Source organism: Primulina eburnea, chromosome 4 (assembly GCF_022965805.1).
Source record: "Primulina eburnea isolate SZY01 chromosome 4, ASM2296580v1, whole genome shotgun sequence".
NCBI classification, from domain to species: Eukaryota; Viridiplantae; Streptophyta; class Magnoliopsida; order Lamiales; family Gesneriaceae; genus Primulina; species Primulina eburnea.
In genome coordinates, this window is record NC_133104.1 from 45,062,217 (window position 1) to 45,086,169 (window position 23,953).

Genomic DNA, 23,953 nt, shown 5'->3' on the forward strand with positions numbered 1-23,953 from the left:
TTAATTTAATTGTTTTAATATGTATACACACACAGCAACATATGATGTATTTTATATCGGGAGACAAACTATTTATCTGATAATTTTCAATATAAATACAAACAAATTTGTAGATCACAACTATGTATTCTACGATGTACAATGTGGATGTTTTAGTTCATATTAATACATCAACTAAAATATATTTTCTCAGAATTTACTATGATTATTATTTAGTAATAATAATATAAAATCGATAAATATACAAAAATCAGTAATTTAAGGGTTTTATTGGGTAATAATATGCTTTGTTTCCATTTCATCTACAAATTATACTTCCCTCAAGCACCTTTCAAGATCCAAACCTCTCGTTTGATTTTAAGTCACGGCCATAACCCTTTCACCGCCGCCACAGCCACCGGCGCTGCCAGCGCTGTGGAGAGCTCTGACATTCCGAACAGTCATGTTGTTTAGTTTTCTTCCTCGGAGTACATAAGGATAATCTATTTATTGCTAAAGTGTTGCGTGAAGTTTCTTCGAACACATATATTCTCACTGCAGCGGAAACATTTGACGAGTTCTGAATCTGTATATATGGATGAAATATATGGAATTCATTCGACAAGTACCGATCATGACTACGCAGACAAGGCTTTAATGTCTCCCGAGAATCTTATAATTCCAGCTGAATACCAGCAATATTACTACCCTTCTTTTGTCTACTCCCCCGACCAGCGCCACCGGATTCCGGTGTTTGGATCGGAAGGATTGGGATTTCAGAGTTCGGTGCCATCGGAATCAGCTTCCATTAATTTTCAGAATCAAAGAGAAGGGGATGATGAAAATGAACAGGCTGATTCCAGGATGCTTAAGGCCAGAATCGCTTCACATCCTTCCTACACAAAATTACTCGACGCCTATATTGACTGCCAGAAGGTTTAAATGATTTTAAAAAAATTTGTTTTTCCTAGGTGTTTTCAAGAACTGATTCTTTTATACACGTCTTTGCTGTTTATGAGTAGCTGGTGTACTTATTCGATCACGGTTTTGTGGGTTTCTCTGTGATGATTTCAAATAAAAATCATGGGTTTTTGGTGGATGGTTTTAAAAATATCTTTTTTATTATTATTCATACTAGCAGAAGGTTTGGAGTCAGCTGTAAATTTCTCTTTTTTGTATTATATCTGAAGGTTGGAGCTCCTCCAGAGATAGCTCGTTTACTGGACGAAATCCGGCGAGAGAAGGATTTATATAGACAAGATACAGTTGCAACGTGCATAGGAATCGATCCTGAACTCGATGAGTTTATGGTATCTCTCTCCGACTCTTTCTCTAAAAAACACGCACAAAACACACACCAGTATATTTCATCGTTTGCAGTTGTTGAAAGTCGGAACTTTTTCCTTGAAGGAAACATATTGCGACATACTGATGAAGTACAAGTCGGATCTGTCAAAACCATTCGAAGAAGCTACATCTTTTCTAAACAATATCGAAACCCAACTCTGCAATTTAAGCATAGGTAAGTCATATTCATGAGTTTTCTCCCAGCAGTTACGGATGTCTTTTCTCTTGTTTGTGTACTTTACAGACGAGATCATTTAATTCATTATTGTCCATGCGTTTGTTCTGTGTTCAGATTTTATATATAGAATTCTGACCCTAATAACGAAAAATCATAAACCCTCAACTTTGTTGGTTGCCGGTGTTTCTCAAGGTTCTTGCTTTTGTTTAGTTTATAATTTAAATAACTTATAATAACAGTAATATAAAGAAAGTGTAAAATTTTTCTTCAGAAATATTTTCCAGACACTGCTGATCTATATATTTTAATTAGTTTATGGAATGTCTGTAAGTGTTACTGTGACATGTGATCTCTTTTTCTTGTTTGTACAGTTAAGAGTAAACCTTAAACGAAAAGTCAAGGGGTATTCCACAATCAAAAAACTCTGCAAAACTGTGAACACTTGTCTCCTTGTTCTGTTGTCTTTGGTTTTCCTTTGGAGTTTTTATTAGGTTCATTTCCTATCTATTTTTATCGATTATTTTTTATACTCAAGTCATTTTATTCAATAGATTAGATATTTCTGAAAAGAATCAACTTCTGTTTCAGTACATTAGTCAGTTATCAGTAGAGTTGGTCTTGCCTGAAAACCATTCACTTCGCTATCAATTTTCTGAAAATTTAAAGAATGAATGGTGTTTTCAAGATATATTTTATACAATGTATTTATTCTAAATCTTGGAATAAAATCAATCTAGGGAATCAAGGTTCTCTTGGGTTACTAGGATCTTAACGAAAATGGGATTTATATATTCACCATTGTGAATGGATTTACCGTTTGTTTCTACAATGAGAAAGAACAAAGAAACATGCTTCAAAAAACTTTCCAAGTTTTAATTTGTGAAGTTTTCAGATATAACATCTCACGTTCTCCAGTTGAGGAAGATTAGTACCGATGACCTTGATGGTGCATGTTTAAGCCTATTTTTGGTTTGAAATGTGCACGAAAACAAAGCTTTGCAGCATATGAATATTGTCATGCATTTGTTGAGATAGAATGGAAAATTTTGATATTTATTTTTCATTTGATGGATGACGGGAAGTTTCTTAAGAATTTTGGTTCTTGAATTGTGGTGCTATATGCAATATACATATGGCGACACTTGTGATGGAGTTTCAAGTTCCAAGGGATTATTTGTTGGCATGAAATACGAGAAATGAACATTGGAATTTGGAAAGTGTCTAATTGCTAATTGGTGGGAAGTTAAAGAGCTACGTCTTCTCTTTGATTATGAAGTTGATATAATTGAACCACTTTATTAATTAAATATGTGCTTGCAGAAGATGAAAAAGATGAATATTTCCAGCTTGAACAAGCTTTACTTTAAATATTTAGCTATCTTGCATGTATTTAGGATTAGTTTGGGCACGGTAATCACACCTTGAAAAACACCATTATTTCCTAAATACTTATTTAAAAAGAGCAGAATCATTTCTAATATTTAGATTTAGATGCAGCAGAGAAAAATAGACTTTCTAAGCTTTTTTTTTTTCATTTTTTCAGTAAAAGGTTTGAGTTGAAACGCATAGAACGGCCCACCGACTGGGTGGGATGTTTAGTTAAGTAAGTTTTAGGTAAATCTCCTCCCTTATTTTAACAAAGAAATGCATGCAACGTATATTTGATTTCTCAAAACAATACTTTTAGGAGCAATTTTTTAGAATGAATTTGCATGTTTTTTTTAAAAAAAATGAAAATATATTTATTCAAATAAATAAATACTGCTAAATATACAACATATAAATGATACAACGATATTTACAATAATTATATCACGAGATTTTGTATTAAATTTATATTAGATTGTGATAAATGAATTTTTTGTGTAGTAAAAATTTGGCAGTACATATAATATTACTCTATTCAAATGGACTCTTAACAGAATATGAAAACATCGATCACCCTGCTGATTAAGCTGTAAAGTTGAGTATTTGATTATGGTATGGTGGTTTGACATAACATAATATATTAGATCAAATGGGGTTTCTGATGATGTCATTGTTCATATTCATTAATGTGTTATTTACATATAATTGTTGTGTATTTTTTAAGGATTATTATAACCTTTGATGAGTTTGCATTGTCGATTCGATTAAATAATTGAGTGCAAAGTGTACTTGTATGTGGTTTAAGTACAATCGGGATCTGATCTTAAATCTGTTTGCTGGCACAGCTCTTTTACTTAGTTTAATCTTTATCTCTGTTAAGAGAAAAGTTACACTTTTTTTCTTTTATATTCTTCACGTCTCTCTATTCAAAGGGGCTCCCGGGATAGAGAATTCATCTGCAAACTATTCCATTAAAAAAAATGAAATGATTTTACGACATGAAATGGCTGGCTGGCTGGCATGTAAGAATCCCAAATGGTGTTGTAGAGACCATTTGCTGGAGTAAACGCCTTCTTGTATTTGCAGAGTGAAACAACGACGACGAAGGGGGGCTATGGGAAGGTAGTATCAACTTTTCGATAATAATGTGAAAAAGCCCGGATAAGGCGGGTGGTCGAATTTTCACATGGACGCCCGGGGTTTACGCTGAAGGCCCGGCCCACATTCATTATCTTTACACACACATGCACACCACCTGTTCTTTCCAGATTTTTGCATTAATGTCGTCAAATCAAACATATTCATTGAACATCGTGCCACATTATTATTTAAAAATAAAAATGAGGTAGTGGTCTGGTCATCGGGGAAACTTGTCTGGACATGCATTTTGAATTTGATAATTTGCGGTTTCAATTTGGAGTCTTGAAACTCGGGTAGGATCATAGAACCTGTGCCCATTGTACCGTGGGGTCTACGTCCCATCCAGTAGTGTCTCGTCTAATAAAATATACCACGTGCAATTTAATAAACTTTAATTTGTTTTTGAAGCTTATTATTAATATATAAAATAGTGGGATTAACGAAATAGATTTGCCCAATAATCCGACTAATCAAATGGACAACTTCCGTTGATTAATCTATGTTCCTAGTCTTTGCTCCATTCTCTATGTGACCCATGAAATTTGGTTCCTTCATCGTACTTGATAATATATGGTTGTCGCGGTTTAGCCCAAATTATTTATATGTAATTACGGTTTAGTTGCAGCATTCTATATGAAGTTGAAGCTTTTTTAGTCTCTGAAGTGACGTGTTACCGACTCGATTCGATGTCCTGATACATACCCGAATTGATCCTATGTTTAACAGATATCCTATCTGTTTGCACATCAAGTGGTGATGATTAAATCATTTGAATTATGGGACGAGATCAATCTTTTAGTACTTGCATTGATTATGTAAGTTTAATTGTAGATGACGGGGGTCTATCATCGGAAGAGGATTTAAGCGGAGGCGAGACAGAGACTCAGGACGCCGCCATGAAGGGAGAAGATCGTGAGCTGAAGGACAGGCTTTTGCAGAGGTATGGTAGCCATATTAGTAGTCTACAGAAAGAGTTTTCTAAGAAGAAGAAGAAAGGAAAACTACCAAAGGAGGCTAGGCAAATGTTGCTCGAGTGGTGGAATGTGCACTCCAAATGGCCATATCCAACGGTTAGTATACCATTAAAGCTTATGTTGTTGGGGAAGATGTATGCACTAGGTTTTTTTATTTTTTATTTTGTTATGTCGTGGTATCCGCAGCCATTATCTTCAGGTATTCTCTGGTGAACTCCGAATAAGTCGATCGAGAGTTTTTCTTCTAATAAACCATGAGCTGGATTTATGTGCAGGAAGCGGATAAGATATCTTTGGCGGAATCGACGGGATTAGATCAGAAGCAAATCAACAATTGGTTTATAAATCAAAGGAAACGCCATTGGAAACCATCCGAGAACATGCAGTTGGCCATAATGGAGAATCTCTCTGGTCATTTTTACGCTGGAAATTGATCCGACTCCAAAAAAAGGGGGAAAAGGAATTGATCTTGTATATTTCTTAGAAATAATAATTCATCCTACTCACAACATAAAGTTGTAATCTTCGAGTTATTATATTTTATAAACGATCGGTTTCTAATTTGGATATATTTGGTATTATGTTTTATATGAAATGAATGATTCATCATTCATGTATCTGCTATACTTTTTCGTACAAATCATTTTTTCCTGATTATATTAGATATAGAAATGTGATTTATTTCTTGGGTCCGAATTTTTTAAAAAATTATGCCCACGGTTAAGGTTCGCTTCATATCTGAAATGATGGGCTGTGACTTTACTATAGTATAGGGTTTCCATTTTAACATGTTTTGATTAGAAAAGAAAATACTAACATAAAGTGGATATAAATGAAAATCATTTACATTAAGCTATTCAACATATTTTGAATCTAAAACACATTTAAAATTTCAATTTGAAGAAAAATATGAGAGAAACTCTTGTCGCTATCGCACGATAAATATATTAATATTAAGGTTATATTATTAACTTTACACTCATATATGATATATACGTCGGATCCTTCCGAGTTATTACATTATCTATGGCAGTTAAGTTTCTCGAGAATTATTCCATTCCATGAGTCAAAGAAATGGCTCATCGAACTTCAAGGCTCAAAAGTGGAAACCAAACACACACCGTTATCAACACAATCCAATAAAATCCACACCTAATTTAGGAAAGCCACGAAAAACCAAAAACAAACGAGAAAATAACGCAGCCTTCGCCTTCACTCCTACACTTATTTAATCAAACTACAAACCAAAACCCAATTACCCTTTTAATATTACGTCCTTCATTGGCATTCAAACGCCTCAAAGGACGAATAAGCGAGAGAAATAATAATCAAAGTCCCCCCTAGAAACACAATGGCTTCACCGAGAACCGCAACTGCTTTCTCTATCGCCCTCATCGCCACCACCCTCTTCATCTCCTCCGCCACCGCCACTGCCGCCAACCCCTTCTGCAAAACCGCTGATGACAAGACCTTCTGCAACTCTCTCGCAAAGGGAGCCAAAACCTGGGAGCAAGCCATGACTAATGTGCTCAATGCCGCCCTACAGAAGGCCAAAGCCGCCAAATCGATAGCCGACATGGTTGGGTCCAAGCTGCCGTCCAGTTTTAAGCCACAGACAAAAGAATCCATCGACAGCACATGCCATGAAACTTACGAATCCCTGGTTGACAACATCAAATCTTGCCTTGGATTCGTTAAGAATGATCCCAACTCTTCTTTGAGAGTTTACCTGTCTGCAACTTCTTTCTCAGATTGCAAAGATGGGCTTGATGAGTTTGGTATTTCTTCCACGGAGGTGGATCAGTTAACCGCGGAGATACAGAAGTTGAGCAGCACTCTGTTGGCTATTGTTGAGACGAAGCCATGAGTCCCATTAATTTATTCTCTGAGGTTATTTTATTTGATATCCATGAAATATTAATGATGTGTTTATTTTTTGTCAATATTTAGTGAGTGGATTAATGTGTAATTTATGAGATATTCACGTTTCCAACAAGGTGGGGTCGTAGAAAAATTTACATGTGCATTTGTTTCAGATTAACTGATCGAAATATAGTATTTTCATGTACTGCCATTTCTGAGAATGGAGATGACCATTCCATTTTATCTGAGATTTGTACTTGGAGATCATGTTCAGCATTGATTATTTATTGTGCATTACAATGCACACAATCATTATTCTATGCGATAGACTAAAGATTCAAATTCGTTGGCAAGGAAAACAGAATAGATAGTGGTTTAAGGTTACTATGTTGATGCCGAATATGTAAATTAGAACAATGACAAACGAGAGATTCAAATCCACCCACTCGATCCATATATTTGAAATAACTATCAAGCCCAATCAGAAAGATTCCAAGGTAGTAAAAGTATATGCTTGATCTTGTCTTCAGCACACTTGTAAATGTACATCCGAGTGTGAATGATAGAGCACAACTAGTTACCGTATATTTATATATAATTGAAGTGTGGTGCCACTTGATAAGCTTCATTTACAGAGCGATATCATATCCCAATTCATTGATGACGTTGTCAACGGTTGCAATCATCTCTGTCATGTTTAGAAGATCAAACCAAACCTTTAGCTAAAGGAAACCATGTTTTCTCCGTAGTTAGGCACAAATCCAAAAGAATTTTGTTTCGGTTATTTTTTGCTTGTTCCTTGGATGACCAAACAATTCAAAAGAAGATGATTGCTTCTCTAAATTCATACCTTGTAAGGAAGTTCCCTCCAGGTATCGCTGTAAGAAAGATAATATCTAATTAATACTACAGCAATGGTTTTACCCACAATTATTTTTTGAACCTAGAAATATTTGAAACATGTTACCAGATTAGGTTAAATATTTATCTCAAACTCAATGTGAATGTAACAATATTTACAAAGCTATGGAATTTTGCAAAAAGGAGAGAATATTGTATGAAAAAAGGTCGAGGGTGTACCATAAATTGGGTTTTAAGATCTTCCTCGTGTTGTATAGGCTTTGCTGCACACAGATAATTAACTGGCAACAGTAAGCCAGAGGACTAGAATTAACAAAACAACTGCGGGCATAGTAAGCATATAACTAATGAGGCAAAGTACCCTCATCAACTGCAGGGGTACAGTTATTCAGTAACTGCCTGAAACTGGGAGGAAACGATGCAATTGTCTCTGCGGCTTCTTGAATATTTATTGTTTCAGGTACAAGTTGTTCTTGAACTGCATTAGATTCAAGGACTGGAAGCATTAGCTTGGAACTGGTTTCTGCTGACGCCGTGCACTGCCAATCCTCATCGGACCTGATACTAAATAAGCTTGACATCGGACCTCGTTTTGTAAAGGAATTAATAACCAGAGGTAGACCTTGCCCAGTCACCATCCCACTAAACGTCTTCAAATTTTTTTTGTAATTTTTTAAAGTTGAAACTACACTCATTGATGCACTAATTCGTTTTGATTGAATTTTCTGGTCCACCCGTATATATTTGTCATTCTTCTTCGTTGTTGACAAAGTTTATTGAAAGGGATAGCGAGAAGTCAACGGTAGATACTTCTACTAACCTGCATATGGGTCCATCCAAAGGTAATACCTCGGCCTGGGATGATATTTCAGATTTAAGTCCAGGGTACTCGAGCAGTCGGGGACTTTCATTTTGAAAAATTTCCTGAGTAGACATTAGTCAAATTATTATACCAAGTGGAAACATATAAGTAGTTTCAGGAGCTATAATTGCCATATTTACCTTCAGAACATTCATGAACTTTTCTGTTTCAAAGATGGTGAGAAAATGCAGTGCGAATTTCTGGATCTGTGGAGAAGCATGAACTTGAATTTTTAATGTGAGGGTAATTCTAAAATGTATCACAGAATCCTTGAAAAATTATCACGAGAGTAGAAGTTCCAGCAACTTGCCTGACCAATACCGTCTTTATAACTCACAAAGACAGCCCTGCTCCCCCTTGCAGGGAACCCAGACACACATGAAACTTGAGGCCATGAAAAATACATCTTTGAGATGTGATGTTCTTCCTGTAAGACAACTAAAATTTTTAAAATAGTATCCCTGCCAAATTTACTAAATACAGCCAGAGTATCATTAGACTTGGAGGACAAAATCACGGTTACACTTCTGTTTGCAGAGAACAAGAAGAGTAATGTCAGGGATCCCCTTCTCATGGTGAGAAACATCACAATTGTACTTTTCTTATAAATAGACCTTCCTTTGAAATAACTAAAATTGGGCACGAGCTGTCGTGACAAACTGGATCACATGCAACAGATCGAAAATTTAGAGATTTTGGCATGAATTGAATTCTGGGGCTCACATAAATTAAATGTGGCACCTACTATTTAATTGCCAGTGGAATCCAAAGTAACCTCTTCTTTACCAAAATATTCAGATGAGATTTGGAGGCCACAAATAATTACTTCAAATAACTTTTGTTTCTGTGAACTTCTGTAGCCTTTTCTGAGGATACTTTTAAAGAGAAAATCCAATCGACTATTTCAGATAACATCAAGGTAACAACGTATAAGCAGCACCAAGTCCACTTCTCTCATTGTCAATTACAACTTACAGGGAAAATGTATATCCCATTCGATGTAGACATATCAAGCCAAATCAAGTTATGATCAGAAAATGGGCAAGCTACACATATAGATATTGCTACATGTTAAATAGCAGGAGATTGTTCAATCTTATTCAAGCACCTGAATAACGTACATTAACGACATCACAGGGTACGACATCTCAGAAATATTTACAGGAGATCAATGTGCTGCAGATCGATCTCGTTCAAGCACCTAAACCGAGCTTAAATTCTACACTACATTTTAATTGATTTGATTCGAGCACTAGTGAAACGATAAAAGCACAGACTACATCATATACAGAGAAATTTTCTCCACCGGAAATTTCAACTTACAAGTACTCGAGATCGAAGAGAAATGGTTAGAACTGCGTCATCCAACCCCTCAGCAGTTCGTTCGAATATGAGCTTGAGTGAGGCAGCGGACAAGGTGGTGATCCAAGTGCCTCCTTGACGGCGATTTTTCCAGGCGGCGGAGATAGGAGTGAGAGAAGGATGAGTGCGGTTGACAACGGTGGAGCTGTAGTTCATGAAGCGAGCGTATCGAATATTCCACTGATCTATGACCGAGGAGGTTAAGTTGGAGGGAGTTGTTACTGTTGATTCCGCCATTTCCGAATTTTCAAGCTGCGGGGAAGTTTTGGAGCTGAACCGTTTATATAGTCGCAATTTTTGGTCGGGTAATTATTAGTTCTACAAAATAAAAATTATATAAGAAATATGGCGACTCTCACGTGAGACCGTAATCTGTGAGACTGGTCAACCCTACCCATATTCACAATAAAAAATAATACTCTTAGCATAAAAAGTAATACTTTTTCATGGATGACCCAAATAAGAGACCTGTCTCACAAATAAGACCCGTGAGACCGTCTCACACAAGTTTTTGCCATTATACAAAGCCAAAACAAATTTCCCCGAATGAAAGTATAACATGGCGGTAAGAATGATCATGTAAAGTGAGTGTTATGTGAGACCGTCTCATACTAATCTGTAAGACGAGTCAACTTTATTCATATTCACAATAAAAAAATAATACTCTTAGCATAGAAAATAATATTTTTTCATGGATGACCCAAATAAGAGACCCGTCTCACAAATACGACCCGCGAGACCGTCTCACACAAGTTTTTGTCGGTCGTGTATTAGATAAATATTAACTTGAATGTGTGAAAGAAAAATATATTGTTTAACAAGTCAAAGAAATAAATTATATCCTAATATCTCAATAATAAAATAATCAAAATACAAGAATATACAAATATGTGCAGTAGAAATTAGAAGCTATCACTCTTCTCGCTTCTGCTCACGCTTGTATTCTCGCATACGTTGTGCATCAATTATTTTTTAACATATATAGGCTTGTGTTAGTACTTGATATAATTCAATAAGTCCTACAAAATAAAGAAAATAATCTTTTATTATGAAATGAATTCTTTAAATATTAAAGATCAAATTTAGAGTTTAAAAAACTAATTAATATTTCAGAAAGACAAAATTTTTATGCTAATTAATCTTATAATGATAATAAAAAAAGGATTTCAGAAGATAAATTACTGTTTTGACAAGAAACGTTTCCTTTCAAACTACATGAACTCGCACCAGTACAGAGAGGGACTCCAATTCCATGGACCAACTATTAAACCAGAAGCCCTGACGATATCTTTTTGGTACGAAAGAACCGCTATTTTAAAAGTGCGTCTTTTTTTCCAGTATGTTTGGTGAAATATCCAAAAAGATAACCATCATTTCATGCAGAAGGTAACTTCTGTCATTAAGCACTTTAATGTGGCATAAACCTTGCAGATCCTCCATTCATATATTTCAACAGTGAAAATCAAAAAAGAAAATGATTGCTGAGTATACATTGTCTCCAAACATTTTCTTCGTAAATAAAATAACGAAACCTCCCAGAGTAAATTAGTAGACGATCGTCCCCGCGCAATAAGAACTAAGGCTACCGAGTGATGGATTCTACAGCATCAACTAAAATGAAGCTGCTGGCATATTCGTTCAATCAAGAGTAAAAAGAATTCATGCTCAAAACTGGCGGCAATCGCTGCAACTTAAGACACATACGTAACAATTTGATTAAGAGATCACTCAGAAATTTAAAATTCTTCGTAACATACGGGACAATAAGACAGCAATTCTTAGTCATACTGAAGATCCCAAACATTATAAAAAAAATCTCTGAAGGAAACAAGACAGCAATTAAAGGGTCAAGCCCAGCGGCTTCCAGATATTTGTCGGCTATATGTATATATACAGGGACGTGAAAATGATGGATAATCGAGTATTTACCTATGAGATTTTAAAATTTCCAAAAAGTTTTATTTTATCTGTTTCTAACTATTACATATTTGCATGATTGTTTTTCTGTTTCTAATATTTTTTGAGTTAATTTTTATATAAAACTATGAATCATTTTATTGAAAATCTTTGTAATTATTTTATCATAATTTCTAATTGTATTTCAAAAAATGTCTGTTTTTTTTATAAAAAAAATAATGATATAATTATATTAAAAAACTAATTATTTGTGCAGATAAGGAATTTTTATATTTTTATATGGATAATAATTTAGCAATTATATATATAATGTTGTATACTCTAATCATTTGTAAAGAACAATGTCTGATCATTTATCTTTCGAAAACAATCTAACCATGTATTTCATTTCCAACTGGAAATTCCGGAAACAAAATTTCCAAAGTTCAACTTACTGGACACTTGCTGTAAACGTCTAAATATATAAAATAAGAAGAAATAAAGCAAGGAGTTTCGGCTGAAAAAAATAGAGCATCTTAATTTAATCTATTAGCGTGGTGGTGTTTCGCTGAATCTTGGCGGCGGCGGAGTGCTTAGCGCCGCCCTAAAACTCACGGCGGTTGCACCCGATCCCACAGTCCCGCTATCAGTAGTAAGTTTCCCAGCTCCACGATGCCATGACGAGGGAATTGCCCCTCGATTTCCTTTGTTGGCAAAAAGAGGAGAAAGAAGAAACAAATATTAATTTATTTGTGCTCTGATCTTTTTGTCAATATATATACTTGATAGAAAATTTATTAAAAAATATCAAGAATTACGCACGATACCTGGTGACGGGGAAGCTGAAACAATAAGAGGGATCAAAAGAGAAATCAGGATTGCAGCTATCAGTATCCTATTCCTGGTGTTATCCATCGGAGAACTGAAGCAATAATCAAGATTGATGAATGTATATATTTATGTTGCAAAATTAATAATAATGCGAAAGTTCATGTTTGACTGTTGACTAAATTCATAGTTAATATCGACGTCTTCATAGGCCGGCCGGTTTGCTCTGAGACTGTTGGTTATAAAGCCTAATTTTTTAATTCACATTATACAATATCTCGTCATTGCTCATCAAAGTTTTATTTTAAAACTAAACTGAATTTATTTATTTTTATTAAAAAACAAATATAAGTTGGAATTTTGTTTAAATAAATCAGGTTGTTAGAAATTGAGTTGTTTATATATGTTTATTTAAAATTTAATATTAACTTACAATCATGATCGATGTTTCACAATTCCGATTTCGATATGTAGATGTAGGGAGCAACAAAGACTGAAAACATGATAATAATTAAAAATAAAAGTTATATTAGGAGTTTTTGTCAAACCAAGCACATGTATTTTATATATACACACACAGATATTATATACATATATATTATTATTTAATATATTTTATGATGTGTTTAACCAAATATGCTAACTAATTCACTCACATGTATTGTGTATATATATAAATCAAAATCAACAGCGGAAGTGTTTCGAGTTCGAGAAGGCCTTAAGCTATCATGCCCTCAACGATCGTGGTTTAGAGCTTTGGATTCATAATTGAAGATTGCAACAGTTTAGATAAAAAAAAAAAAAAAAAGTTCAAACTCTAGTTTTGATTTTGTAAATAAATCAACTAATCATTTCTACTTAGCTAGCATTAGAATGTTGAAGATGTCAGGTGAAATATCTGTACTATTCTATTAAGTCGAGGGCATGATAATAACCACCTAGCTGGGAAAGGACTGATTTTTTTTTCTCAATTTTACCCTTATATGATACTAATGTTACACTTTTGTTTTTAAATTTCAATACACACTTTTACTTTTTATTTTTATTTCAACAATTCAAATATCAATTTAGTTCCTTCGTAATTTGTCAAATTTTACTTTAGTCCATCGATAATGATAAGACAAACTATACACACACATCGCATATACAGATTAACTAGTATATATAAAATGGTGGGTTAGCAGTTCCAGTTAGGCCTCTTCATATGGTTTTATTACTCCACGTTCATCCTTCACAAAATCAAGGTGTATGTCTGGGGATGAGACAAATTCAGAAAGCCGAATTCAGATTTCACACTTGTTAATACTTCTTATTTTATTAAACAACGATCGAGATAGTAATAATATACATATATATGTATATATATATATACATATATATGTATTCACATTTCACATACATCTACGTCGGTCTATTCAATGTGTGTGTGTTTTAAAAAACACGTTATTTATTTAATACAAAACGAAACTATTGGATCGAGAAGATGAGTTATAATATTTGTATGGACGGGAACTTGATTTGCAGTATTGACATGAATCTTGAGTCGCATGAAATTAGCTAAAAAAAACTGAAATTTTATGCACACATGCGTTTAAATGATTCAACGGTGCAGGACAAGAATTGTGCAGCCAGTACTAGGCATAATATGGCGGCGGCTCCGCCACAAAGTAATGAGTTGGGCCCCTGACCCTAGGCGGCGGAGGTGGCGGCAGCCCTTGTCTGCGGTATACCCATGCGACTACCCCGATAAGCTTTCTGCTCCCGCCATGGCGATTGAGGTGCCAAAATGAATGCTGTCCTTTTTCACCTAAACATCAATATATATGCAAGTTCTAAAAAAGTAAAATAAAATATTAAACATAAACATGAAGCTTATTAATTTTATTAGAACTGCGGTTCACATTCTCAATAAAAAGAAAAAAAAAGTGCGGTTCAGGATTCTAATTTGAAAAACAAACCAATAGAAATTTGCCAGTAAAAAAAGAACTCACTCTAAAAATATATATGTATATATATATATATACATACCTGATGATACAAAAGAGGAGCTTGAAAGAGGAAGACCATCAATGCTTAGAATTTGAGACAGAATCAGAACCAGAATTAGACCTTTGCTCTCCATTTTTGGCTTGCAACTCAAACTGGAACTTCACCAGATCTTATTTAAGTAGTGTAGATAGAACAAGTAGATAAAGAGGTACGTACATATTTTATTTAATAAATATAACTAATGGGGGCATCTATTTAAAACCGTGTTGGTAAATATGGTAGGTGTTGATGTAATGGCCCACACGTCCTTTCTTATTGAAAAATATTTTATATTAATATTTTGTGTATATATACCTAAATAGTCAACAAGTGGCCGTGCTCGATCGGTAAAAAGTACACGCAAGATTTCATGGTCACTCGAGGCCAAGTTTTCTCTCTTTATATTTTTAGAAAATGAACATAGAGCAAAAATCAATAAGTAATAATATAAGACTGGTTTCGTTTGGAAATGGGAGGAAAAGAATATTTTTTTCTGATTATTTCCTTACAAAAATGGAAAGAAGCACTAGCAAAAAAATTGTTCTCAAATAAATAAAATTTATTTGCTTTCACTAAAAAAAAAAATCATCATTTCTCTTACTTTCTTTTCCATTCACTCCCCTAGTAGTTAACTACGGAGGACAGCAAAATTTTTTTAATAACATATAAATATTGTTTAAAGAAATTTAAATCTTGTCCCCATCACGAAATTTTGGTTCCTGTTACAATTTAATAAAGGTCTTATATGTGTTTATGATCGAGGGTCGTAAGGTTTGACCTTGAAAAACAGTAGTTAGAGATTTGTTTTTGACCTTTGCCGAAGGAGAGTTTGGTAAGTGACAATTTTTATATTTTATTATATTATATGGTAAAGGATTAGGTAGAGGTCTACTTACATCGATACTCATATTTATTGTTTATTATATGCCAGCTATTAGTCTCGGAGATGGAGTCGGAGGCTTGTTGCTGTCAATTTCAAGAGGTTGGATTTTTTTTTACAAAATTAATACTTTTTTTATATTGAGATATTTTTATTTTATGTCATGATAATGAAGTGAAAGGACTATTTGTTTTTTTAAATTTGTTTCCCTTCTACTCTTTTCGAATTAAAATTACAAAATTTAATCTGGATATATTTTAAAATCATTTTACCAGAGAGAGACCTGTGACAGACAGATCAATTTGTTGTAAATTATAAACTTCTTATAAATTAAATGAAGTAAACTATATATTAACTTCTTTCGTAACTTCTTATAAATTAATGAAGTAAACTATATATTAACTTCTTTCGTAACTTCTTATAAATTAATTTGTTGCTTTTAAAAACCGTGTTACTGGTGAAACTTGACTTTGTAAACAGTACCTGAAAGATTGATTGTTTGGGCTTTTGCCAAACAATGGGAAAAGACCACAAGCCCATGTGTTGGTTACTTGAGAGTGATCAATCCTCTGGAAAATCTTTTAACAAAAGGAGAACAAGGCCAATTATATTATGAGATCTGAGTGAGAAAATAGTCAACAACAAGGCCCAGGTCAACTTCGGCAAATTTTTTTCAATCTTTAGTTGAACGTGTAGCTCTATTTTTAACTCAAAAGAAAATATAATACAAGTGGCCAAATTTATCTTTTACAAATGTGTTTTTGTCTTCATCTAAATGAAATATTTGTACACGAATTGGACTTTTTAACATCGTTTATTTCCCCAAACCTATTACCATTATTTAAGTACAATCATATTTACCTATATTTGTGTTTGGCTATATAAAATCTACATTGGAATAATTATATATTTTTATTAGTAGGTGATCGTGTTTTGATAGTATTATTATTGAATTAGAGTGATAATATAATTGATCTTCCATAAATTACATAAATCCTCGTATAGTTTATAAAATGCAAGCCTTTTTCGAAAAAACAAATCTTATATTTCAATGGGTTTATTTCATTTTATTTATGTGGACATTATTTTTATGTCAGATTTGTCATATATATATATAACTTATTTTTTTAAAAAATTATATATGTGATAAAATTTTACCAGTAAAAATGAAATGACGCTTGGCTCAGATCTCATTAACCCACTTCAACGTGCTTTCTTTCTTTCTATCTTTCTTTCTTTCACACGAGGCCAAGGCCTTTGTCTGACGTTTCAATTTACGTGACTCCCATGCCCCTGCCCTCTCACTCCACCGACGTCCGCTGCCCCGAAACTCAGCCGCCGCTACTCATCCTCATGAAGCAGAAGACATGGCCATGCAAATCAGACAGCCCTCACGTCATAGCTCTCCCTTTCATAAGAAAACCTCAAACTTCATCAAATTTCACCAAGTCCTACAAAATCTACCTCTCATACTTCACTTCCAAACCGAACCCGCCATCTTCCTTGTTCAAAAGCCCCGATTTTTCCGAGCTCCCTTATGATGTTCTCGCGAGAATTACGGCGTCATTCACTTTTCCGGACTTGAGGGCTGCTTCCCTTGTTTGCAGAGCGTGGAGGGACGCGCTTAAGCCCTTGCGCGAGGCGATGGTATTCTTGAAATGGGGGAAGAGGTTCAAGCATGGACGTGGGGGGATGAAGGCAAATTTGAGCAAGGCTTTGGATTCTTTCTTGAAAGGTGCGGCGCGTGGCTCCACGCTTGCTATGGTTGATGCGGGGTTGATTTATTGGGAATTGGGGAGAAGGGAGGAGGGCATTTCTTGGTATAGAAGAGCAGCCGAGCTTGGGGATCCAGCTGGACAGTGTAATTTGGCTCTTTCGTATTTGCAAGGTACTTTGTTTAATTTCTTCTTCTTCTTTTTTGTGCTTGAGGGTTGAATTTGATATCATTTTGTTTTTGTTAAAAAATTATTGAAATTTATTACGTGCCTCGTGGGCTCAATTTGCATTCTGAATTGGGAATTTGGTTGATGTTCTTTATCATCTAGCCAGAAATTCATGCTTCATTAAGAAATGTGACAGGGTATTTAGGGTATTTTGGTTGGAGGGGTCAAAAAGTGGATTGAAGGAGGCTATGCCTTTACCTGTGTTTCCTTGGAAGAAAATGGATGAAAAAGGGAAGAACCAAATGGACTTGCCTCCCTCTTTACCAGCAATTTTCTGCCTTTCAAATATGAGGAGTTGAAAATATGAAGTTTAGGAGTATTGAATTGTTAAGACGCAACACTTTACCTCCCTGTGGTAGTTTTGGTGGTATGTATCAATGGCAAGGGAAGGGATTGCCTTTTCCTTTCTTTAAATACAAAACTAAAGAAGAATTTCCCTTGCTTGTAGAAGGATCTGAAATCTTTTTTCCTTCCTTCTTGTTCATGTATTGAAACTATTGTTTGATGAGTCGTAAAAGAATTCAAGATTATTATGGCTTTCATACTTGCCGTGTCTTCCTTTGATGCCAATGTATGGCTTGTGATCACGATTTTGAGTATTTTAAAATGGACGGTTGACTAGGAATAAAATTTTAGTATGCATTTGTGGCGGTGTTTTGGACTTAGTGTGTAGGCAGGTCTATGTTAGCATCCGAATATCATCTTTATGCTAGAAATCTTTTTTGTTGCCTTTTATTCTCAGTCAGTAAAATATGATTGATCTTGCGAGTGGTGTTTTCTTTTTTTCTTTCAAATGTTAAATTTCATAGTCTTGAAGCCGCATTTAGTGATATTAACCATGAAAATAATGTGCAATGTTACTGATTCCACTTTCAGTGTTGTCTTGTTTGATTATAGGGATGCAATATTGACCCTAGCTGTTTTGAAGAAGCAATATTTTAGACCGGGGAGTAAAAGATAGCAGTAGTTCAAATCTTTTAAGCTGGTAGCCGATGTTCCAAATTGCTCTGTTTTTTGCACTCCTATATATGTATTGTTTCCATGCTTGAATGAAAAAATAAAAGTAGCATCCGGTTATCATCGATATGCTAGAAATCTTTTTTGTTGCCTTTTATTTTCAGTCAGTAAAATATGGTTTATCTTGCAAGTAGTGTTTTCTTTGTTTTTTTTCCAAATGCAAAATTTTATAGTCACAAAACGGCATTTAGTGATATTGACCATGAAAATAAACTGCTATGTTAGTGGTTCCACTTTCAGTATTGTCTTGTTTGATTATAGGAATGCAATATTGACCCTAGCCATTTTGAAGAATATTTTAGATTGGGGAGTAAAAGATAGCGGTGGTCCAAATCTTTTAAGCTGGTAGCCGATGTTCCGAATTACTATGTTTTTTGTACTCCTAAATATATGCTTGAATGAAAAAATAAAATTATATCAGCTCTCTCTGCCAGGAAGTACTAGTACTAATTTTACCAGTGAGCGTCATCAATTTTCTACTTTCAGTGAAATGGGAAACCGGAGATGACTAACATTCCTCATTCCATTTGGATTAAAACATCACCAATTTGTATTGATAATAGCCATTTTTCTTCTTAACAAGGCTTCAAAAATACAATATGGTAGTCCAGTTATAGATGTATTTAACTGGTTTCACTATCAGAGATCCGATGGACTTGATTTTTTCATCATGTTTTGAAGATTGTGTATAATGCAGCTAATCCTCCAAACACGAAAGAGGCGATTGAATGGTTACACAGGGCTTCCATCGCTGGCCATGTTCGGGCTCAATACCAACTGGCACTTTCCTTACATCAAGGTCGAGGGGTTAAACAAAGTCTCCAAGCAGCGGTATCATTTAGCCCATCTTTACCTCTTTCTTTCCTTATCTCTGTATATTTTTTGGCCACTGGATCTCGTTTTCTTACATTGATTCCTCCAATTCTTTTCTTTATGGATTATTAAATTTTGACAGGCCCGTTGGTATCTGAGAGCTGCTGAAGGGGGATATGTACGTGCTATGTATAATACATCTCTTTGCTACTCACTGGGTGAAGGTTTAGCACAATCCCATAGGTTAGCAAGAAAATGGATGAAGAGGGCCGCTGATCGTGGCCATAGCAAAGCTCAGTTCGAGCATGGACTGGGTCTCTTTTCTGTACGTAGCCAACGTCCTCTATAATCATTTATGAAAGTATTTCGTGATGCCCTCTACTTTATTGGAATAAAATCTTTATTCTTTCTAAATAATAGACTGCATTTCGCCAACACTCCATGTGGTGTAGTATCATAAATCTTTCCCGATAGGAAGAGGCTTGGGTTCGATTCCACGTAAAAGCAAAAGACCCCACCTCCGTTGTAATAAATAAATAAATAAATAAAAGACCTCGTTTCATTCTCTCTCGTTGTGCCATCACTTGGTAGCAGCATGATACCCCCCCCCCCCCCCCCCCACACACACACACACACACACGCACGTATATCGGTTTATTTAATTCATTGAGATTGCATTACTACTTGCACAGGAAGGGGAGATGCTGAAGGCTGTGGTGTACCTAGAGCTGGCAACGAGGTCTGGCGAGAGGGCTGCAGCTCCTGTGAAAAACGTTATACTTCAGCAACTTTCTTCATCGTCATTCAATAGAGCAATGTTTCTTGCTGACAATTGGCGTGCTTTGCCTTCCACTTCCTGAATCTTTGTTTGACACTTTTACTTGCATATTTCGTACCTAGGATAGCTCTTCATTATGTATATACTGAGTTGCTTCTACTGAGAATACCCTGTGTAATGTGAATTGTACGAAACTTGATCCTTTTTTACTGATTGTGGCTATAAAGTTGGTCATGTATCAAATTGGCTTATATGGTAAAAGGTAGAGAATTATTTGTATCTTGTGGTAATTCTCAAGAGTAGAGAGTGCTTAATGTTTAATTGTTCTCGAGCAGTGAATTCGAGCTTGCATATCTGATCGACTCAAACTCGATCCATCATTATATTATGCTCGAATTCAACTTTCGTATGTACCAAGTTGCTCCAGCTTTAAAAGTTTGAAATTTCAAGTTATTCTCTCAGGTAGACCTCAGAATCTTATGTAATAATTTTTTCACAAAATTTTTTTATGTAATAAGAGTTCAAATAAAACTTTATAAAAATTAATTTTATATCTGGAGTTCGAGTAAATTGATGAGCATTGGAACCTAGGTTACATATTCATGAGTTTTAAATCAAGAAAGCAGCTGTGTTTCATTAGAAGCAGCTTTGTTTCATTAGTTTAAATCATGTGCTTGATTAAAATGAACGATTGCATATTATTATTATTTTTTGATAGAAAACTAGAACGATTGCATATTACTCTGTTTATTAGCTATATATCAGATTTAGTGTGTGCCATAATTGCATAAATAATCCAAAAAACCATTTCACAAAAGTTACTAGAAACAGGGGAGAAACTGATAAATGTGTGATTTCTGCTGCAAATTATCAAGCAATGGAATTAAAAATCCCAAAGAATAGGGCTCAAACGCGATAGTGCATCACTCCCCTGACAACTTCAGCATAATTAAACAATAGCTCTTTATGCAATCCCTTTCCTATTAACAAAAACTTCAATAAACGTGACCTAAAACTGCCTTGTATTAAGCACACCAGAGTGGGACTGGTGAAACACACTTAGATGGTATATTGCCTGGGGTATCAGTTCTCTCAATTCAGGATGATGAACAACAAATACTCGGTCCACCCCCTCCAAAACATTAAGTACCCCCGACCTATCCAAATCTTCACTCTTTCCAGCATGAATCGCAAGATAACAGAGAAGAATTAGACCATGCAACCGTGTCCTTCCATCTCCCCTCAACAATCTCATTAGAGGAGGAACGCCTCTAAATTCGATAATTGTCTTAGAATGTTCTACACAAAGAAAATTCTCGGAAGACACAAACTTCACAAGTGAAATAACGGCTTCTGTAGCCACATCCTGATTCTTGTGGCTAAGTTGTATGACTAAGGGACCAATGACCCTTGTCTCCCTGGCTGGAAATGTTCGAGCCAAGTAACCTATAGCCCGTATAGCTGCAAATTGCAACGTTGGCTGATCAGCATTATTAATCACCTTTAGAAGCTGGTCCACAACTGCCTTAGCAGCTGGAGAATTTGTTTTGAAAGTCGATCTTCTGAGGTCTGCATTAGATTCAGCCGCAGCAGTTATCTCCATTATTGTCATCAAGCAATTGCTCAACAGCTCCCCCTCTTCCGTCTCAACAAGCTTAGCCAAACAAAGCAACCCTTTAGTCTCTGAGATCCTCCGACTATTTAACACGCTCCCCCTTGCCAACATCCATAATGCCTCTGCACAACTAATTTTAAGCATAAGTTTCACCTCTGGCTTCTCATTCTCCCTCTCCTTCTGATGATTACCTCTAACCGAGTAATGATTATGCAAAGGCGATGATCCCAATCCCTGGCTTGTATATATTCTTCTTTTCAAATTCTTGGTTAATCTGAACGATAGAATGAATACTTTGTTTCCCAAATTTGAGCTTAGAATCATCAACAAATAAATCAAATGCTAAAATCGTCACAAGCGGCCTAATCACGTTCTCCTCAGCGAAACCTTCCCGAACAAGAAGGGAGTTTTCAGCCATTCTCGCCACTAACTTTGCCACCCTTGTTTGAACCCTCATTGGTGACTCGCTTAAAACTTGAACAATTGCGAGAGTTCCTAACTCACTGGCTATAACTTGGACCCTATCAGCATTATCAGCTAGATGATAAAGTGCGGTGGCTGCTGCAATTTGGCCTTCTTCTGAGGAGCTATCTTTTAAGAGCTTTAGTAAAGGCAGAACTCCCCTTTCATCAACTATCATCTGTTTATTTCTATCATTATCCCTAGCTAAAGAAGCTAATTCATTGGCAGCTTCGATTTTATCTTGCAATTGTCCCACATACAACGCGGAAATAAATGACCAAACCCAAGAAAGTATAGGATCGTTACTAGCAACGGGAGGCAATGTAAGAACAATACCTCCGTCCACTATGCTTAAAACCCACCTCATATCAGCAACAGATGAGTCCAGAAGATTGAGCAACTTCCGAAAATCAGCGGCGGAGACTATTGTCATGACGCGGCGGAGGATATTCCGCCTCCGGCATTTGTTGACTAGGGTTCTTGATTTTTCAAGATTCTTGGACACGTCATCTGCGATGCGCCGGAGGGGTCGGTCATAGAAGGTGCTTCCGGCGGCGTTGGAGGTGGCGAGACGGGCGGCAGAGCGGAGCATCTGGCAGAGACGTTCGACTTGTTTTCCAACCTCGGAGCACTCGAATTTGAAGAACTTTGCTTCCTTCACTGATTCGTGAATCTTATCGGATAGAAGGATCGGGAACGACAAGACATCTTCGATTCGCTTTTCTTGATGCTCGATTGCTTTGTGGTTATCTTGGGGTTGTAGTTTTGGAGGGGTTATTGCAGCCGCCATTGTGGATGAATGAAGAAAGTAAGCAGGCGGATTTTAGAGGAATTTTGAACTGGAATTTTCGGTTGGATCAAGGAATCTATGTGGTTGACGTGTTGGGAAGACTGGATAGTAGACTGTTGTTTCCGACTTCTTACCTCTGTCTCATTAGACATTATTAAGTCGAAAAATAATAAATTGTTTTAGAACAGAATTATTATTAAAATCAAATAATATTTCGAGAATACACTGAGATGTTAATAGGTCCGAGTTTTCCTCGTACTCGTAATAGACCCGCGCCAGTAAAACCCGCAATGGACCCGCACCTGTATGGGACGAGTTTGGACATACTAAATGAGTCATACAGTAGGTCTCGAGTTCAATTTTTCAGACTCATCCGGGTATAGAGCGGGTCATGAGTCATATAATACCTATAGACCCGCCCTATATATGTGTATATAAATGAGTTTTAGTTTTAATAATTTTCATTTTTTACTAGCTCACCTCAATCATAACGGTCTTAGTTATTTTTATGTCAACTGTTGTATTTGAATCTGTTTTTAGCAATAATGATAGAATAGTTGGTCATCCGAAGCCTTTGGAGACATTGAGATGCTCGTGAAGATGATTGTGGAGTGAAATGAAAGATAAATAATCACAGTTTTATTTTGTTATTGTACATTAATTTTAATTTTGTTACTATACTTTTTTCTCTTTAAATTACATCTTTGACAAAAACTTGTGTAAGACGGTCTCACGAGTCGTATTTGTGAGACGGATCTCTTATTTGGGTCACCGATAAAAAAAATTACTTTTTATACTAAGAGTATTACTTTTTATTGTGAATATGAGTAGGGTTGATCCGTCTCACAGATTATGATCCATGAGATGGTCTCACATGAGACCCACTCTACATCATTTTACAGTTATAAATTATAGTTTTATTTTTTTCAAGACAAAAACTTGTGTGAGACGGTCTTACGGGTCGTATTT

At 35.5% G+C, this 23,953-nt stretch overlaps 3 protein-coding genes, 1 long non-coding RNA gene and 1 pseudogene across 5 annotated transcripts; 2 read left to right on the forward strand and 3 right to left on the reverse strand.

Annotated features, from left to right (window-relative positions):
• The first annotated feature begins 314 nt into the window (after positions 1-314).
• LOC140829518 (homeobox protein knotted-1-like 6) lies at positions 315-5,553 on the forward strand. The gene is made up of 5 exons (XM_073192802.1): positions 315-915; positions 1,170-1,289; positions 1,390-1,501; positions 4,844-5,082; positions 5,262-5,553. The coding sequence occupies exons 1-5, from the start codon at positions 574-576 to the stop codon at positions 5,418-5,420; spliced, it is 972 nt and encodes a 323-aa protein (XP_073048903.1). The 5' UTR covers positions 315-573; the 3' UTR covers positions 5,421-5,553.
• Positions 5,554-6,796: 1,243 nt separating this feature from the next.
• Positions 6,797-10,220, reverse strand: LOC140829520 (protein POOR HOMOLOGOUS SYNAPSIS 1-like). 2 transcript variants are annotated; one of them, XM_073192804.1, is made up of 8 exons: positions 9,896-10,220; positions 8,883-8,999; positions 8,713-8,778; positions 8,531-8,634; positions 8,072-8,268; positions 7,930-7,973; positions 7,700-7,727; positions 6,797-7,537 (listed from the first exon to the last, which is right to left on the reverse strand). In XM_073192804.1, the coding sequence occupies exons 1-8, from the start codon at positions 10,169-10,171 to the stop codon at positions 7,479-7,481; spliced, it is 891 nt and encodes a 296-aa protein (XP_073048905.1). In that variant the 5' UTR covers positions 10,172-10,220; the 3' UTR covers positions 6,797-7,478. The 2 variants fall into 2 exon arrangements, with proteins under 2 accessions (XP_073048905.1, XP_073048904.1); XM_073192803.1 differs by having other exon boundaries at positions 8,072-8,274.
• A 2,125-nt stretch (positions 10,221-12,345) lies between these two features.
• On the reverse strand, positions 12,346-12,772 carry LOC140830009 (uncharacterized). The gene is made up of 2 exons (XR_012117593.1): positions 12,658-12,772; positions 12,346-12,534 (listed from the first exon to the last, which is right to left on the reverse strand). It is a non-coding gene; the product is annotated as an uncharacterized lncRNA (long non-coding RNA).
• A 4,015-nt stretch (positions 12,773-16,787) lies between these two features.
• Positions 16,788-20,370, forward strand: LOC140829521 (F-box protein At1g70590-like). Its single transcript, XM_073192805.1, has 4 exons — positions 16,788-17,454; positions 19,224-19,357; positions 19,482-19,664; positions 20,032-20,370. Exons 1-4 carry the CDS (start codon positions 16,854-16,856, stop codon positions 20,197-20,199), a joined length of 1,086 nt encoding a protein of 361 aa, XP_073048906.1. The 5' UTR covers positions 16,788-16,853; the 3' UTR covers positions 20,200-20,370.
• A 554-nt stretch (positions 20,371-20,924) lies between these two features.
• Positions 20,925-23,112, reverse strand: LOC140829522 (uncharacterized; annotated as a pseudogene).
• Between the last annotated feature and the right edge of the window lie 841 nt (positions 23,113-23,953).